General features: G+C 33.4%; 2 protein-coding genes across 2 annotated transcripts; one reads left to right on the top strand and one right to left on the bottom strand.

The window, feature by feature from the left end:
- The first annotated feature begins 3,744 nt into the window (after positions 1-3,744).
- Positions 3,745-5,627, top strand: LOC132608973 (acid phosphatase 1-like). The gene is made up of 3 exons (XM_060322804.1): positions 3,745-4,389; positions 5,036-5,245; positions 5,354-5,627. Exons 1-3 carry the CDS (start codon positions 4,007-4,009, stop codon positions 5,529-5,531), a joined length of 771 nt encoding a protein of 256 aa, XP_060178787.1. The 5' UTR covers positions 3,745-4,006; the 3' UTR covers positions 5,532-5,627.
- A 689-nt stretch (positions 5,628-6,316) lies between these two features.
- On the bottom strand, positions 6,317-10,080 carry LOC132608972 (peroxygenase-like). Its single transcript, XM_060322803.1, has 6 exons — positions 9,868-10,080; positions 7,728-7,877; positions 7,430-7,515; positions 6,939-7,033; positions 6,737-6,862; positions 6,317-6,647 (listed from the first exon to the last, which is right to left on the bottom strand). Exons 1-6 carry the CDS (start codon positions 9,995-9,997, stop codon positions 6,488-6,490), a joined length of 747 nt encoding a protein of 248 aa, XP_060178786.1. The 5' UTR covers positions 9,998-10,080; the 3' UTR covers positions 6,317-6,487.
- Between the last annotated feature and the right edge of the window lie 9,101 nt (positions 10,081-19,181).

The following is a 19,181-nucleotide window of genomic DNA, read 5'->3' as shown; positions in this document are numbered from 1 at the left end:
TTCCACTTTGCAGTTGAAAATTGCTGCTTCAGTTTATACTGTCCGTTTTTTAAAAGGATACATTGATAAAAATATTTAATAACAAGAACATTTTAAATAAATTACCTTTTATAGTAAAGACATGGATTTGAAAAAGAAAATAAATGAGTTTTTATCTTTTAAAACATCAAATATTTTGAAACCATACGTTGGTCTAATCGACTAATAATTTGAGACCGTAGAGAGTAGAGGTGGTAACCGGTTTGGTCTTACCGGTTTTAACCGGTAACCGGACCGGTTAAACCGGAACCGGTAGAACCGGTTAACCGGTTCCGGTTAAGCATTTAATGGTTTACCGGTCCGGTTCCAATATTTTGGAAACCGGAACCGGTAAAACCGGAACCGGACCGGTTAAACCGGTAAAAAAAAAAAACTAAAGTATATAAGTAAGTATATATAGTATATAGTACATATAGTATATATAGTACATATATATACATATATATAAGTATATATAGTATATAGTACATATATATAAGTATGTATATATAGTATATATATTAAGTTATATGTATATATTTAGTATATATATTAAGTTATACATATATATACATATATATAGTATATAGTATATATATTAAGTTATACATATATATAAGTATATGTAAGTTATACATATATATGTATACGAAAAGCACTATTCTGTATTGCTGACTTGCTGTTAGGCTGTTAGTCAGTAAATATTTAAACTTTAATTATAAAGTTGTATAACATATGAAAATATAGCTACAATATACAAATAAATACTATAATATATATATATAATACAAAAAACAAAAAAAAAATAGATTTTAATCACTCCAAATCGGATCGGTTCCGGTTTGAGGTTTAAAACCGGTAAACCGGAACCGGTTAAACCGGAACCGGTTAGGCGGTTCCGGTTTTGGAACCGGAACCGGCCGGTTTCCTAACCGGTTGCCACCTTTAGTAGAGAGTAATTGAGTAAACTATGGAGTATGTCTCTGTCGAACAGAAAAAAATAGTTCAATGATATGTTATTGCTTATATCACGTATTGTTTTAATTTTTTTGTATGTTTCTGGATTGGTTAGGAATCAGCGTTACATAGCTGTTATGTTGACAAATATGTGTTGACCCAAAAAGAAGCGTCAAGAGACGTGTTACCGACTTGCTGATTAATTCCAATTATAATTGGTTAAGCATTTTGGCATTATTGTCTTTTTAATATTTAGTAAATTATTATTTGTTGAATTTGCCTCTTGTAGCTGTAGCTAGCAATCATAAATCTAATGACCTCCATTGGAACTCTGCCACGTTATATAATAATCAAGACTGATTACAACTTACAAGAGGGTTGAGAAGTAGACGTACTTTAATTACTCATATATTATAGCAAAATATAAAATATGTACTTGCGAAACTTCTAGTTCGAAGTAGTTGTTTATGTAAAATGTAAGTCTAATACAACTTAATCACTTTTCCCCCAAATATACAATGTTAGGATCATTAAATGTTGTGGTGGGCGGTAGTATCACTCTATTCTAAATTTGAACCCGATTTCGAGCCTTAGAAATAGAGTTGTCTTTTGCAGGGAATGCTTTAACCCTGTTTAGTTCCACCATCGGTGACTTATAGGTTATTTGATCTCCTTAAATAGTCTTGAGCAATCTTTATCTCAAAACTTAGTTTCTGTATTGAGTTAGACTCATAATTAATTTTTTATCATGGTATCAGAGTTAAGACCATCTTAATTCAGATGTACCCAATATTGACCTCATCTATATTGTCCACGCGTCAAATGTAGAGTCTTGGGCATTGAGTATGAAGGGGGGTTGGGGGCGCTGGGGGGTGGAGGTCTCATATTGGTGGATGATGACTTATTTCGTCCCCTTATATAGTCTTAGATAACTTTTATGTCATGAGCCAATTTTTGAGATTGAGGATAATTTGTATCTCATGAGCCAATGTTTAAGGTTGAGTTAGAACAGACATTCATTTCTTATCAAATTCCCCTAAATGAATTTCTCAATGTAAATCTAAAATAATCTACTCTCAAATCGGTACCAGAAATAAAAATATACAATATGTTGCTGGGAAAGTGCCAGGAAAAAGTGCTGTGGACACATGTCTGTTTAAATGTGTCAACGAATAGGGATTTGGTTGGGGTTTAAAATGGACATAATAGGACGGAATTTGGTTCCAACCTTCCTTTTTTCTTCTTAAAAGTCAGCCTCAGCAATTAAATTTTTTCCTTATATATGCACTTACAAGATTCTCCTTTCCTGTCTCTTCTGTTCCTTTTTTGATTTTTCAACTTTTGAGACCTTCTTGACATAGGGATATTAGGAAAGTATTAATTTGAGTAACTAAAGCAAGAGCAATCCCAAAAACTAACTCATAATTATTACTCTTACTCAACTATATAATACTACAACTTATAAGAAAAAAATCAGTTTTAGCATGCAATAAAGTTTTTCAATTGATATAAATGGCTAGGGACCAAGATATAAATTACAATGGATGATATTATTTATGTTTATTTAGAGATGCCCCTCGATTAGGTTCAATTCCATGTGATATATAGCTGTACGTTGAAATGTCAATACGGTTCGACTCCTTTGTGGCACCCACTTGGTAATTATTTCTATTTCTAATTATACAATTTCTATTTGGTTTGAATATGTGTTGTTGTTTACTTTCTTATTTTTATATCTATTATATATTTCTTGTCACTTCTTTATTGTAATCCTCAGTTTCAAAAAGATTATCCTCCCTTCTTTTTTTAGTCTGTCCCAAAAAAATTGTCCTCTTTCTATATTTAGAAAACAATTTAATTTTATGAAATGATTTACGGCCACACAAATATCTAAGGCTTGTTTTGAACCATACATTTCAAAAGTCTTCCTTTATTTTTTAAATTTTGTATCAAGTCAAAACAAAACAATCTTTTTGGGACGGAGGGAGTAGATATTATTGGCTTGCTCAAGACACATGTTCCATCTTCAAGCTTTGCATGGTTCATATAATTTAACTGCGGAACTTGTTATTAATTAAGAGTAATTATTTTGGTAAAATTTAAGTCAAAAAATTTTGATATGTAAAATATAAAAAAAATAGATTTCTTTTTTAAGCTTTGCAAGGTTCATTATAGTTTTGTTTACACAGCAGTAACCTTTCTTGTATTTTGTGATATGACCAATAGCAAACGCAAAATTTATGTAAGTGATATCGACTTATTAACACAACTTAGCATATACGTGGGTTGGTTGAGACAGTACGAGAAAGCTTTAGGATTGTACTTCCTGTCCCTTATAATACGTTTATGTTGTATTATTTTCAAGCATTGTTGGATGAATCAGAAATGTAAACATTTCTTTTCTATGTTGGAAAAAAATATTTACATTCATAACTTTTTTTAATGAAGTGTCAAATGACAATCCCTCTAGCAAGCTGTTTCTCCCATTAGATATTACACTCACCTTTAAAAAAAAAAAAAAATTGGTGGTAATTACATATTTCAGATCACAAGAGAAATGATAATAAACGAAAAGCTTGGACTCAGAATTTTCGCCAGTCCAAGATTACTTGCAAAATTATCCTGATTGGGCAATTACGTTTTACTTTCATGGAGGCGTGACTGATGATGTAACATGGTCCTAGTGTGAACAAACTATAAAGAATCAAATTCAATTTTCATGATCTAAGTTAGCTTACCCAGAAACCAAACTACATAAAATAGAAGATTTGAAACTATAGAACTAAGTTCCATATGACATCATTGATTGACATAATTAGACAATTTTTATGTTTAATTTAATCAACCTGCCACCCAAGCGATCATGTGTTCTTGAGGACAAGAATATACATGGTGACAACTAATTCCCATCACCCATGTGACCCTTCATTTGACATTTATCACTAAGTCCCTCAATAAGTAGCTACACAAAATCATCTAAAACTCCAACTTTCTCATCAATTTCTTCAACTTCTTCTTTCTCCCTAAAACAATGGCAAGAAAATTTGGAATTTTCTTCACTATCTTTTGCCTTCTCTTTACTTCATCTCTAGCAGATTGGAACATTTTGAAACAGTACAAAACCAATGATGGTCTCAAAATCAGCCTTAAGAATTACTGTGAGAGTTGGAGAATGAATGTTGAGTTGCACAACATTAGAGACTATGTTGTTGTCCCTCAAGAATGTGTTGCCTATATTGCAAAGTACATGACTTCCACTCAATACAAAGTGGATTCTGAAAGAACAATTGATGAATGCATACTTCATATTAGTACTAATTGTATTTTGGAACATGATGGGAAAGATGCTTGGATTTTTGACATTGATGACACCCTTCTTTCCTCTGTTCCTTACTACAAGAACAATGGCTTTGGGTAAGTTTTTTGTTTCTCATCTTTTGTTTTTAGGGTAAGATTTTATGTTCTGTGCATTGACACTGCATATATAAGATCTTACACTATCTGTTGAGTATGTTTCATATCGGTTGTGAATGGAAAATTGGTCTTTTATATAATATTGGATAATCCTTATCTCACGAATTAGCTTTTGAAGTTGAATAATTAGGTCTAAGACATATAGGGCATTTCGCTTTACTAGCAAGAGGCAAAGATTATCAGCTTATAGTCATCTATCTCATTATCTAGTCCTTCTGCAAAAAATCAATTTCTTAACATGGTATCAGAATCGGTCAGATAAAAAAAATTCGTTACCTGATATCAAGGCTCATATCTCACATTCCAATCATGAGCTAACTTTAGAGTTGACTTATGTCCAATGTCCATTTCTTATTACCATTGTTAGGTTAAGTTGCCTTACAACAACAATTAGTTTAACAAGTCTAACATGACAATTTAGAAATAGAGTGATAAAATGTCATAGTCAATTACATTGCATTGATAGTGACAAATTAGTTTATACGTTTTAGTGCATATAACTTCTCATTGAGATCCTTTGATAAAAAATATAATGATATTTTTAATGTTGGTAATGTTTTTTTTTTTTTTTTTTTGGGTGGGATAGGGGAAATAAGTTAAATATGACATCTTTGGAGGCTTGGATGAGCCAAGGGAAAGGAACAGCATTGAGTCATTCTGTGAAGTTGTTCAATCATCTTAAAGAGCTAGGAGTTCAAATCTTTATTGTTTCTTCAAGAAGAGAACTTCTTAGATCTGCCACCGTTGACAATCTTGTCCATGTTGGTTTCTATGGATGGAAGGGCCTCATACTAAGGTTTCAAAATTACTCTCTATTTATCTGGTTTATGGTTATACATAATTTAAAAGATTGGTACTAATTTTTTGAGTTTTTTTTTTTTTTTTTTTTTTTTGAATATTTTAGAGGTCAAGAAGATGAATGCAAGAATGCTCAGAAATTTAAGGCAGAGGTAAGAAGTAAGCTTATAAGCAAAGGCTATAGAATTTTGGGTATTGTTGGAGACCAATGGAGCAGCATTGCGGGTCTTCCAAGTGCAAAAAGAACATTCAAACTTCCAAATCCTATGTATTATCTTGCTTGATGTGGATCCACTTTGTTCATTTCACTTGTGAATTTGTTATGTTCTTGTGAGGATAAAAAACACAGACTTCTTGTTGGATGTAATCTGTTTTCTCTCTCTCTCTCTCTCTCTCTCCTTTTTTTTTTTTTTTGAGATGTGGTTTGTTGATGGTAGCAATTATCTTAATCAACTTGATGATTTGGTTGATTTCACATTAAATATTGGAGAGTTGAAGATTTATCCATCCAATTTTTTATGGCAATTATTGGACCTAGCAATTGTCAACAACTACCACCCAAAAAGGTGCATGCGCACATTTAAGAAAATAGACAAAATAAAAATGAGTCGTCTCTTTTATAAAGTTGAACTTATATACTGACGGCATATATTTAGTTTTGAAGTGTTACCAATTCATATTTGGCATACAATTTACTAGTAGTTGATTGGTAACTTATTTGATGTGCAAACATTTTTAAACTATCGAGGTAAACTCGAACTTTGATGATACTAATAGTCTGTTTGGCCAAGATTCCAAAAAATCAAAAAAATTGATAAGATGCAAGATCCTCTGAACATAGGATGTGCAAACATTTTTAAACTATCGAGGTAAACTCGAACTTTGATGATACTAATAGTCTGTTTGGCCAAGATTCCAAAAAATCAAAAAAATTGATAAGATGCAAGATCCTCTGAACATAGGATGTGCAAACATTTTTAAACTATCGAGGTAAACTCGAACTTTGATGATACTAATAGTCTGTTTGGCCAAGATTCCAAAAAATCAAAAAAATTGATAAGATGCAAGATCCTCTGAACATAGGGTGAAAGATAACTTGAAATTCCAAATCCATCTCACAGTTTCTGAACAAAGAAAAACCTTAAAACATGTATACGAGAATACAAGATTCAGGCTAGCTCTTTCTCAAACTATTACATCTAAATCAGAACACTAGCATATGTATACTTCTAAGTGGAACCTATTCTTGCTTATTAGCATAGTCACCTCCCATGCGTACCTTTGCACAATAGTCGAACAAACTCCCATCGAAGCATCGCCTTATGGCCTCTTTCGATAAGAAACCATCATCGTCTCGAGCAAGAAGATACAAGATTCCCCACTCCATTTTTGTAGCAATCCTTCAAAATTAGATGCGAAAACACCAAATGATTAAAACAATTATGTGTTTCAACTGAAAATAAGCAGTTAAAGAAATGGACCTACTTACCAGCCAAAAAAATCAAATGCTTCTCTATTAGCCTGAGTCATATCCCACAGTTCTCCAAGACTAAGCTTATCGGGCACTGTTCGAGCATATTTGCTAAAGATGTTCTCAAAATGCACTGGGGTGTATCTAAGCAAAAAACCAGAGTAAGATCAAGATCAACTTCAAGAAGTTGAAGTAATTTCATACTAGTATATATACTTGCCTGCCTTCTCTGTCATAGGTCCCTGAATCGCTTCCATGCTTGCACTTGTGTATATTATTAATGTATATTGGAAGCAACGGAGAAGGGAACCACCCCTGCAAATTAACATTTTACAGTGCGCTATTAACGGAGAGAACTAAAAACTCGCATCTAGCACCATATGGAAATCATCGAAGCTATTAGTTCTGCTGCCTCTCCTTAGATTTTCGGCCTTCATTACATATTGCTAAAGCTTCCCAAAATGACAAATAAGTAAAAACCATTGCTGATTCTGAATGCATCGAGTTGAACTAAATTTCAAATTGAACTAAATTTCAAACTATGTGCTACAAATCCGAACAAAGCAATAATGGCATGAAACTTATTCGGTTTCTTTAATTTGTAATCCTGCCACTTTCATTAAGTGTGTTGCTTCCGCAACGAATATTATTCTTTTTAATTTTTCATCAGTTGTTTGGGTTACAAGTATCAGTGACTCTGCTTCAAATTACCGGGAGAGTAGGATAGCTCAAAGCAGCATTGATGACAATAGCCATTATGAACGACCCAATCATGTTGAAACCAATTTGACGAAATCCTGTTCAAAGCGATTAGAAAGTGGAGGAAAGATCAGACATCGGCAAGTATCAGCTAATGATTGTAATTGATAAAACTAAGTTCTTGAAGTGAAGAACCATAGGAAATTATGTCATCCCATTAAGTATAACTTCCTTCCTGGAAATCAATAAATTACACATCCACAAATAAATCAGCCTTCACAACAGTTTGCGGACTAGAATGATAATTTACCAGAGTATGTTTCCCATGGATAAATGATGCCATTATCATCCTGGTCGAAGAAGGCTGCGTGCTGCTGAAGAACACTCATGCCATTGTGCTTGTGCCCAGGTGTTCCGTTGGGGTGCTCCATATCTGGAGCGACCAATCCTCTAGCCATATCTGAATATTTTGAGTGAAGTAAGAATGCCATGATTATGTTAATTACAAGAAACAAAAGACCAGCAACACCAGCAGAACTTGCATATAATCAAACTAATAATGAACCACCAAGTGACAACTGGACAATAAGCCACTAATTTTGAGAAACAACACTCCAGTATTGAAATAAAACTAGAAAAATCCATTCAACTTTTGCAGATAAATGCTCTTAATCAAAATGCAATTATCTACAGGTTCAACGCGTTTGTTATACTTAATACCTTTAGTTTGGTAATTTTTGTCTTAATTCGACTATGAATAAAGGATCCACAGACAGAATGTAGATTTAATTTCTAATCATAGCTCGGCACTTTTTTTTCTTCTTTCATGAATATGGTGTACTTTATTTTGGGGTTTTTAATCTTAAAGGCTGGAATACGACCTTCCAAATTCCTCTAATTAACAAGTTCATCGCGTCAGCTTCAGGAATTACTGTGTCTGAATTTGGATAAGTCTTGGTCTGAGGGAAGAGATGCACAAACTTACAAACTAACAGAACTCAGTACACGGTTCCTTCTAAACACAGCGATAACCCACCTTACATTAGAATTCGCTACCCTTTAGCCTACTTTCTCATTACTTATTACTGGTCAAGCACATTACGCGGTCAAGCACATTACGCAACTCTCAAGGTTGAGGTGCCCATTTAAGTAAAATTTAATCAATATATAGACATACGCAAAGTATACACACTTGTACAGTCCCGCCCCGTGTGCTACAATTATCAAATATTTACCTTTCTCAAAAGAAGTCTAGAGAATGCAACTAATAGCAGTCCACAACCAACCAAATGAAGTCTCATCATCAAATGTTCAAGACTTGAAATACAACTTGCGAATATATTCACTTTCAAGAGGAAACATAGACGCACAACTAGGGCTATTCCAATAAGAGGTATGATTTGCGACTGCAATCAATATGCTATTGATCTAAACAACAACATACAAATCTCACAAGTGGGGTCTGGGGAGGTTGAGTGTACGCGGACCTTACCCCTACCTTGGGAACCTTGGGAGACTTGGGAGGTAGAGAAGCGGTTTCCGAAAGATCTTCTGCTCAATGCTATTCATCTAAAATCTGACTTTAATAGAAGTTACATATCGGTTAACAAGTACCTCCATCCGAGATTGTTGAGTCCCATATCAGTAGGCACGGGAATTATGTGGTAGGAATGAGGATTATGTCTATCTTTATATATGATATTGGGCAAGGCTCACCTTATAAGTTAGTTCTTGGGTTTGAGTTTCCATTTTCTTATGAGTATGATTTTCCGGCATTCGTCCTTAAAAATTTAAAGTAATTTATTTTTACTCCTATCTTTTATGTATTTAAAAAAAAAGTTGTAAAAAGAAGAAGAGGGGCAGCCGGTATGCGCGGGATCCGGAGAAGGGCCGGACCACAAGAATCTATCGTGCGTAGCCTTACCATCCCTTACCCTCCATTTCTGCAAAAGCCGTGAAAACAGCCTCTTGCAAAAATGGAGGATAGGGTTGCGTATATCCCCTAAATAATACAAGATTAGAGGTTGGCCAGGGTTCAAAATTCAAGTTGAGGTTCCGAGTTAAAATTCACTAGAAGGTTTTTGTCATTGACTATAGGTTATTAATAATTACGGGAATCAGTACGCAGCGTATCGCTCTTAAGATAGTATATATCATGAGTGCACAGAAATAGATGAGTAATCTGTTTCTTTAGCCGAGAAAAAGCATTTTTAGTTAGTTTGCATGGTCAAATCATTAATCACGAAAATTTCTACAATAAACTGAGTAGGCCGCTAGTATAGTTCCTTTTATAGGCACATTCTGCAAATTGCAGGAATAATATAGGATGAATACTCCCGATTGTTTGAAATAGAAAATAGAAAAAATTAAACTTTCTAAGTGAAGAGTCACCAATCACTTATGCTGTTATGCACATATCATCAAAAACTAAAAAGAAGAAGCAAACTTACAAGGCTTAGGAATAGAAGTTTCCAAATCAGTTCTAACTTTCCTTTCAATAGTAACTGGCGCAAGAGGGGCCTCTGTTATCAATGCTTGATTCCTCTCCATTCCACCTGTTGTTATTGTCGTTTCTCCCATATCTCTCTAGTTGTCCACACACTTTACAACTTCTAACTTCAAGAAACTGAAAATGTAGATATGTGATGGAGGAGAAATAGTAGTGAAATTAGTGGGCAATAAGAAGAAGAGGCTGGAGCTTTGTAAAGGTTACAAGTGGAAGTGTTGCGCATGAGTTGCTCGCCACAATTTTGCGCTGCTTATGACACGTATAGTCAAACCTGTCTGTTATTTCCCCCACAAATCGGCATACTTTGAAACTTATATCTGTCTGCTAGAATAGACTAGATGAAGATATTATCATCACTTTGATAATAAAACTAGTATCTCTACCGTGCGATGCACGGAAAATATTACCATTGAAGTAACAATATACGTCAATCATAGTACAATACATTCAATTTTAAATATGTTAAGATTTAAAATTTCATTTCTTAATAACATAATTCAACTAATATTTTATATCAACTTAATAAATGATACTTGTAAGCAAAGAAAGTTTACAATCTCTAGATAGTAATATTAGAAATTTTTTATTACTTAAGATGGAATCAATCATAATTGATTATCCTAGAAGCGTAATTCTCCTGATAATGTAAATTAGTCTTAATGTTATCCCATTGAACAATTCAATGATTAAAAATAATTAATTATGTTATCCTATTGAAGAATCCAATGATTAAAAATAATTAATTATGTTATCCTATTGAACAATCCAATGATTAAAAATAATTAATTATATTTTTATGAATGAAGTTTAATGTTGTTTACTCAAAAGATGTAACATTTTAAGTTAGGTGGGACTAATATAAAATTGATCATCTCAGTGAATATCAATGTTGACTATACAAATGTCAAAAAATTGAGCGTTTGCTTTTTTACATGAGTTACTACTTACTAGTATTTATACCCGCGCGATGCGCTGTGAATATCAAAATAAATATTAATCAAGAAACAGTTTTGATGTCTTGTTGGAGTACATGTTATTACATTATACTATAAGTTTTTATTACCTTGTGCTTCACTAATGTTGTTTTTGCCCCATGCTCTCATTTTAGTATAATAAGTATTAGTAATAGGATTTGCACAATGAGCAAATATTATCATAAAATATTAAGCTTATTAAATTATAATTTTCCTTATTTTAGCGCATTACATCATAATATTTTAATTAAATAACGACTGCAACTTGTTCCATAATATGTCGAAGAACAAAAGAGTTATGAAATTTTGAAAAATATAGTATGTGATATAAACAACATGAAAATATAACATGATTCAAATATAATAAGCTAAACAAAATCTCAATAAAGCATCTTCAATATGATATTTCCTTTTCAAAATAAGGACTTAAACTTAAATATAGAATGTATGAATTTCCAACGTAAATATATTTTGTGCCAAATAAAGATATATCAAATTGAATTAGCATCACACATAGCAACTTCTTTTGTACTTTCAAAACACTATATATAAATAAGTATTAAAAGATTAAGAAAACACAAGTCAAACACCAACGGTAGGAAATTGAAAAGCACAAGGGCAAGAATTGTTCTTTTCTCTTCAATTTAATTAAGGGATTATACAATTTGTCGGATAGAAGAACAAATAATTAATATTTACAAATGTTAAATCTACATCAAATGTGAAACAACAAAAAGAGCACCATAAAAAGGATTAAATTTAGTGGAAAAAATCACTAAAGATAAATTTTTGAAACTTCAAGATGATATTGATCACTTTGGAGATTCAACCTTCTTAATGAAAATGTGAATTCATAAAAGCCATATATAATTTGTCATCGTTTTGTTTTTCCCTCTTTATTTCCTTCTTCTATAGGTCCCCACTTTTCTTCTCTCCTCCGTCATTCTTCTTGCTCTTTCCAACAAATCAAAATAACAATATCAATTAAATCGGTCAATGATAAACAAACAATAAAATATTATTCTCAATTAATATATATATGCATTAGAATAGGAATTTTATATACTGCAAACCGAGTCGATCTATAGACATGCCATAGTAAATCATATCATCAAGGAGCTTGCATATTTTTTCTTTTGCCTAGCAGTCTAATTACTATAACAATTATTTGTATAAAAACTCCTTGTTATGAGGCTTTCCACTGCCAGTAAATCTTTCAGGAGTAAAAAAAATAAAAATAAAAAGTAAAAGAAAAAGTTAGTGACAAATAAATCTTTGCTTAGAAGCCCATATCCTCTTGTATATATTTAAGGATAAGATATTGTCAACCTTATACAACATAATCAAAATACTAACTTTGATCCAAAATACACGCATATGATTAAGAATTATTGTATAATATATTAAAATACACAATAAAAATTACAATAATGTACCTCTGCCTTCAAATCCAACAATTTCCGAAAGACCATTAAATACTGCAAAAGTAATGTCCACAAATGTGAGAATTTTAGAGATGCCTCCCATAAAATAAAACTTAGGCGTGAAGACAAAGAAAAAACTAATAAAAGTACAGTATTATCGATTCCTTATACAACATAATTAAAATACTAAATTCGATCCAAAATACATGCATATGATTAAGAATTAATGTATAATATATTAAAATAACGCAATAACTGTCAAGAATAAGAAAATTTACATAATGTATCTTTGCTTTCGAATCCAACAATTTCCGAAAGACCAGTAAATACTGCAAAAGTTAATATCCACAAATGTGAGAATCTTAGAGATGCATGCCATAAAATAAAATATAGAGGTGAAGACAAAGAAAAAAAACTAATAAAAGTACATTATTATCTTTTCCTAAAGTTCTAAAACAAATTAAAAGCAAAAGCAAATTAGAAATAGCGGTTTGAAATAACACTAAAAGAAACATAGCCTTGATAAGTTGAAGAGAAAAATGCCTACTTCGTGAAATATTTGTGCAGAACCAATTCACATTAGGTTGAACTAACTTCTCCGGCTGTAAATCATCAATCTCAGATTGAACCCTTTTAATAAAGCCCGTAATATGGCAGATTGGCAGTCTCAAACTTCCGAAACTCAGTATCAATCCCATTGCAGTTAATATCTGAAAATGTATTATCTTACTTGTTTGTGAAGCAGTTTGAAAAATGAACATGTTTTGAGATGAAGAGGATTTTTAGGATTTTGCTGTGAGAGGTATTTGCAGTTGAGTTGAACTGTTATTCTTATCTCAATTCAATTCTTTAAAACAAACCCACGATTAAAATCATTTCTTTTGTCCTTTTTTTGGATGTGCTATTTTTCTACTATTAAAGAATTGAATTTAAAATCAAATTTAAAACATCTATTTATCCTCTGCCAATTGGCATTATTTTTTCCATATTTTGACATATGGCTTATTTCCTGATTAGTTGTTTGCAAACGTGGGTTTTTTGGTTTAACTTTTTGTTTGATTTGTTTTTATTTTTTGTTTTTTATTTTATTTTTAAATTTAGCAGTTTCAACAATTTTAACTTAAGCAGTTTTCTTTTGTACTTTAAATTAGGAATTTGGAATTTTGTAGTGTCATCTTAACAACTCTTTGCCTCTCCTATTAATAATAGATAGAAGTTTGTAATTTACCGTTCTTTGAGGGAGTTTATTTTTCCTAATGTCTAGGACGGTGGAAATATAGTTCGCCACATAAATAGGCTCTGAAATTGATTCTTAAATTTTTGTCATTTTTAAATTGTACGTGCAATTATCTTGTAGAACATATTTTGTGGAAATAAAGTTCCACAAAAATAGGCTCTAAAACTGTTTGTGTTTAAGAACGTGATGTCACTGTTTTAATAATTTTTTATTTGCTAAGTATGCCCTTGCATTTTTTTAAAAAAAATATTTTGCTGAATAATTTGCTCATTGCAGTTTTTTTTTTTTTAACTTTTGTAGCTTATTCTTTTTTTTTTCTTTTTGATTTTTAAATTTTTAATTTCTGATTTTTATGATAATGACACTTGTCATCTCACCATCTTTTGCCTCTCCTATTATATATAGATAGATCGGAGATACCTGAATCTTGATATGCTTGGACACAACTTATTCGGCTCTCCAACAGGAAGTAATAATCTGTCGGAATTTTGTCATTAACTAATATCAGGCAAGTAACTCAAGGAATTTTGATTTGCCTATAGTATTTGATAGGAATATTCTTGTTTCTTCTTTTTACGTGGACTTAAATGTTATCCTATACTTCATTTTCTCGTCTTGCTTGTAAACCTCTTTTAGCTTAGAACGTGAAGTTAGTAATAATTTTTTTTCATATAGAGCAACAATTTAACTTCAAGACGTTTTATTAACTTCTTAATCTCAAAGGAGTCAGTAATTCAGAGTAATAGCTTCTTCAGGTAGGGTAGCTAAAATTTTGGATAGCTAAAATTTTGAATTGAACCTTTTTTTGTTGTAATGGCATATGTAGCAAAGATAGTACAAAGGGACCTTTGGGAAATTTGAAGCATATATCTCGACAATTCTTATAATAGTGATGTGTCTCATATACAGGATGCCCAAGTAGAAGCAATGTTGATTTTGTAAGATAACCTCCTTCAGTGAATTGTACGTACTGCATCCAACATCTGAAAAATGAATTTAAAAACCGTGTACATTTTTCATAGTCATCTTCGATTATGTAGGTCATAATTGCAGCTTACTGAAGTAGTAGTTTTACCTGCAATTTATACCGCTATAAGTATCTATCTTTTTACCTGTTAGAGATAGCAGAATGTTGAACGCCGAAGCCCGAAAGAGCAGATATCTTATGTAGAGGTGTTCTTTTAGGATGATTATGTAGTGTTGTTTTTGAACTTTCATTTCGTTTAGACATTCTTGGATCAAGGAGGTGTTTTAGTAAGTCGATTGCTTGTGCTAAAATGTAGTGGTGCCTGCACATTACAGAGTGCCAATCCAATATGGGCTTGTCAATGAGGACATCTCAATCCCCAAACCAAGAATTGAAATTAGCATGCTGGTAACAATTATGTACTTTTCACTCAACAGTGGATTCTAGTAAGGATCATTTAAGAAATAGAAGAATTCCGCAACCGGAATTTGAACCTGCATGATTAGAAAAAATTTCTGTCAACTCAACCAAATAGATTAACAATGTAGATAAAGAAATAAATTGATTAACCGCTTTCTAGCCAAATAGATTAACAATGCTTATACGCACAACTGACTAAAGGTCAAAGTAGCAAATCAAAGATAACAAATGAGGACATTCACATAAAATCCCATGGTTTGCGAAGAAGAATTTGGTAAACACGACAAATACATACAAATTGTTCTTAAGCTTCTTTTCTTGCCCCCTTTGACAAAAAATTGAGAGCTTACATGTCCGTCACCATTTTATCGATAGATAAATAAATCACCCAACAAAAAGTAAATAAAGTTAAAAAACAACAAAACAAAAGAGTAAAGTGAAGTCTGCATAGATTGCAATTAAGCTCAAATCAAACCACATTTTTACAAGTTTGACCAGAAATCATTTTATTGCTTTTTTCTCAATTTTGTTAAGTCAAGTCACCATATTTTTTCCCATACGTGGCTAAATATTTTTAACAGTTCGAACCTTCTATAAATTTGCTACATTTTATTTTCTTGGATGACACAATTGGTATTCTTATGCTTATATAATTTAAACTAATAGATGTCCTACTTTCCACTTTAATGTTTTACTCATGCATTCATATTTTGTAAGGTTTCAATAAATATACATTAGTATAATATTTTCAAAATATTCATTTTAGCCATATTTTAATTAACCTAAATTTGGACGGTAAATCATAATTAATGGATTCTAAAGGATGCTTAATCCCTTCTCTTTAGGATAATCTAGAACCCTTACCTAGAATCACGCTAATTGAGCAGACCATTAACAGAGGTTTAGTTTAACTTTACCTTAGTTAATATTTAGGTGTTCTAATTCACCAATAAACTAATTAGGTGGCGACTCCTTAAATTAAACAAAATAGGAATCACCAATATGTTGTACTCCGATTTAATCCGTTTAAAATGGGGTATAACAGCTTGGCGACTCCGCTGGGGAAATTAGGTTCTAACCACAACAGACTTAGGTTAATTAATATTTTGTTGGGTGTTTTTTTTGTTTGTTTTCTTTATTTTGCCTTATATGCTTTTAAATGTCTTTATTATTGTTTTATGCCTTATTTGCCTTTGCCATGTAATATATATGTTTTTTCTTTTATTAAATTGGCATTCCGTTCATATTTCTTCCACTCCTGGAAAATTCACACAATTCACACACTTAAAGCGGTTTCGCGGTTCGCGGCCGTGCACTACTAAATTACCCCTTTAGTTGGATTGATCTGGTGGATTTAATCGATCGGCGGTGCAGTCGACAGCCACGGACTTTCCACTCCCAAGTTGTCCACTTGGGGGAGTCTTGTGTCGTAGGAAACCAACTCCTAGCTAGCCTAAGATAGAGCGAAAACCAAAACCTTGTAAGGACATGCATCATTTTAAACCTAGGAGGCTTAATACCCTTGGTGTATTGAGTTCATTAGTCAACCTTACCAAATGTCCAAATGAGTCTATGACTCTAAGTGACACTATTCACTATTTATGTGCATTATTTGAAGGACAAATGTGAGGAATCCGTGGACCTAGTACTCTATAGATAAATATTTCAGGAAAACTGACATTTTGTTGCAGGTTGTCGTGGAGCATCCAATTAATGCCGGAGGTTTGAAGACAACCAAAGGAAATTAGTGGAGATGAAGTATTAGATATCTTAGATTAACTTTGAATTGTATTATTAACTGGCATGTAATAAATTTTTATTATTCTTGTAAATTAGTTTTAGGAAGAGTTATGGAATGATACATAAAAGACATGTTTGTCCTTCAAATGTTCGTTAGGCCTACCTCTGGCATAAAGAGGTCCCTTGCATTATAGAACGCGATGTATTATGTGCAATAATGTGTTTACGTGCAATAATATGTCCTTACCGTATACTGAATCGTTTTATTTTTCTTTTCTTATTTTATCTTTTTCTTTTAAAACTTATTTTCAAAACAGAAGGTTGACTTGTGCTAAAGGGGAACTGGCGGAGCATCCATATTTCACACGGTCTAAAGCCAAGAAATCAGACTCTGACTCATCACTAATCATCTGATTAACTAAAAGGACTCGTTCTAAAATGGAGCAAAGTTTGATCAATGCAACCACTTCATCTGAGCCATCTCTTAGTTTACCGATCACGAGTTATCCCACATCCTCTAATGAACCAGAAACACATTTGGAGACCATTGCTCGTCTCGAGAGGCGAGTTGCTGAACTAAGTCACATGGTACTTCAAAATTGGTCATTTTCTCAAACTCCGCCACATATGACTCCATCTCATGGGGTTCGTCAGACTTTACCTATACCACCTCCATTCCCAAACTTGGATGAACTTAACCAAGCAAACTATTTTACCACTTCTCATCCAGCTCATTCTGAACCCTCCGCCCACCTAGTCACTCAAAATGCTCCTCTTTTGTTTAGAGCAGCTTCTTCAAAGGCTCAGTACATACCGCAGGCACATGATGTTACCAATGCGTATCAAGTTCCGCCGGTATATACTTATGCCACAGCTCCACCCATGATACAAACCCAAGGACTATGTCACACGGATGTTGATCATTATGTCGAAGTCGAAAAGGAGGCAAGGGCAGTTAATGATGAAATGGTGAATAGAAAGCTCAAAAGTTTGGAAGATGCTATGAGAAGTTTGCGTGGACTCGGTAGTAACCAAAGCGTGAGATATGAAGAATTATGTGCATTTCCTGAGGTAGAATTGCCACCAGGGTACAAAATTCCAAAATTTGAGAAGTTTGATGGGTCGGGAAACCCTTTCTTCCATTTGAAGGTCTATTGTGAAAAGTTGATTCGTGTGGGGAAGAATGAAGGGATAAGAGTCAAACTATTTAATCAGAGTTTGAGTGGAAAAGATTTGGAATGGTATTCCAAGAAAGATACAACCAAATGGCGTACTTGGGATGACTTGGCAAATGCTTTTGTGGATCATTACAAGTTTCATGTTGAGATCGCTCCTGACAGAATCTCAATTACAAAATTAAAGAAGAAGTCAACCGAATCATTCCGAGAATATGCTATACGGTGGAGGGAAGAAGCATCCAGGGTACACCCGCCCATGGAGGAAGCAGAAATGGTTACTTTCTTCATTCAAGCACTAGAACCGGAGTACTATGAACGTTTGGTGACAATGGGCGGGAAAACTTTTGCAGAAGTGATCAAAGCTGGGGACATGATCGAAGATGGCATTAAGACAGGGAGAATAACAAGTCTAGCGGCATTGCAATCTACTAGTAAGGCCATACAAACTGGTACTCTCGGAAATGGAAAGAAAAACAAAAGAAGCGGCAGCGGTAATGGCTCTGGGAAGCGCCTCATACCACCATCAACAACCTCCGCGGTACCAGTCTAACGCTCTCCACTCACAATATTTTCAATATTCGTCACATCCATACAACCAAGCTTTGTCATCTTACCAACCTCAATCACCACAAATTTCCTACCCCGTCTACAACACACAACCAACATACCGAGCTCCACGACCACCAACACACCAAACTCCACCATCACAATTTCATCATCCAAACAATGCATCCGCACCTCGCTCAAATAGACCTTTCCGCAATTTTACACAGTTAGGAGAGCCATTGAGCGTTGTTTTTGAAAGATTGCAAGTTTCAGGCTTATTATATCCTGTGGAAGGTAGAATTCCAGATCCACTACCTAGAATTTTTGATCCCACCAAAACGTGTGCATATCATTTGGGGGTAAAAGGTCATTCCACTGATCGTTGTTACGCATTGAAACACAAAGTTGAAGATCTTATTGAAGCAAAACAGATCATGGTCAAACAACCGGCACCAAACGTTGATAACAATCCACTCCCGACCCATGATGGAGCCTCGATAAATATGATTGGAGTAGATGAAAGTGATGACGATCCGACCAAATTTATAGTGTCTGTGGATAGCGTGAAAGATCATGGTCTTGTAGCCGTTGCTTCTCCGGCTATAGTGGTAAGAGGTTTTGTGCCTGTCAAGATATTAGGAGCTTCATCAACACCTGTGGAGGTAGTTCAAGCGCCAAATCAGTTGCCAGTACTCGATACCAAAGCCGTACCATGGAATTATCAACAAGCTGTGATGGAATGTCGAGGAAAGGAAACGATCCCTGACAA

This window comes from Lycium barbarum, chromosome 9 (genome assembly GCF_019175385.1).
Source record: "Lycium barbarum isolate Lr01 chromosome 9, ASM1917538v2, whole genome shotgun sequence".
Classification (NCBI taxonomy): domain Eukaryota; kingdom Viridiplantae; phylum Streptophyta; class Magnoliopsida; order Solanales; family Solanaceae; genus Lycium; species Lycium barbarum.
This window is presented reverse-complemented; position numbering and strand designations above follow the sequence as displayed.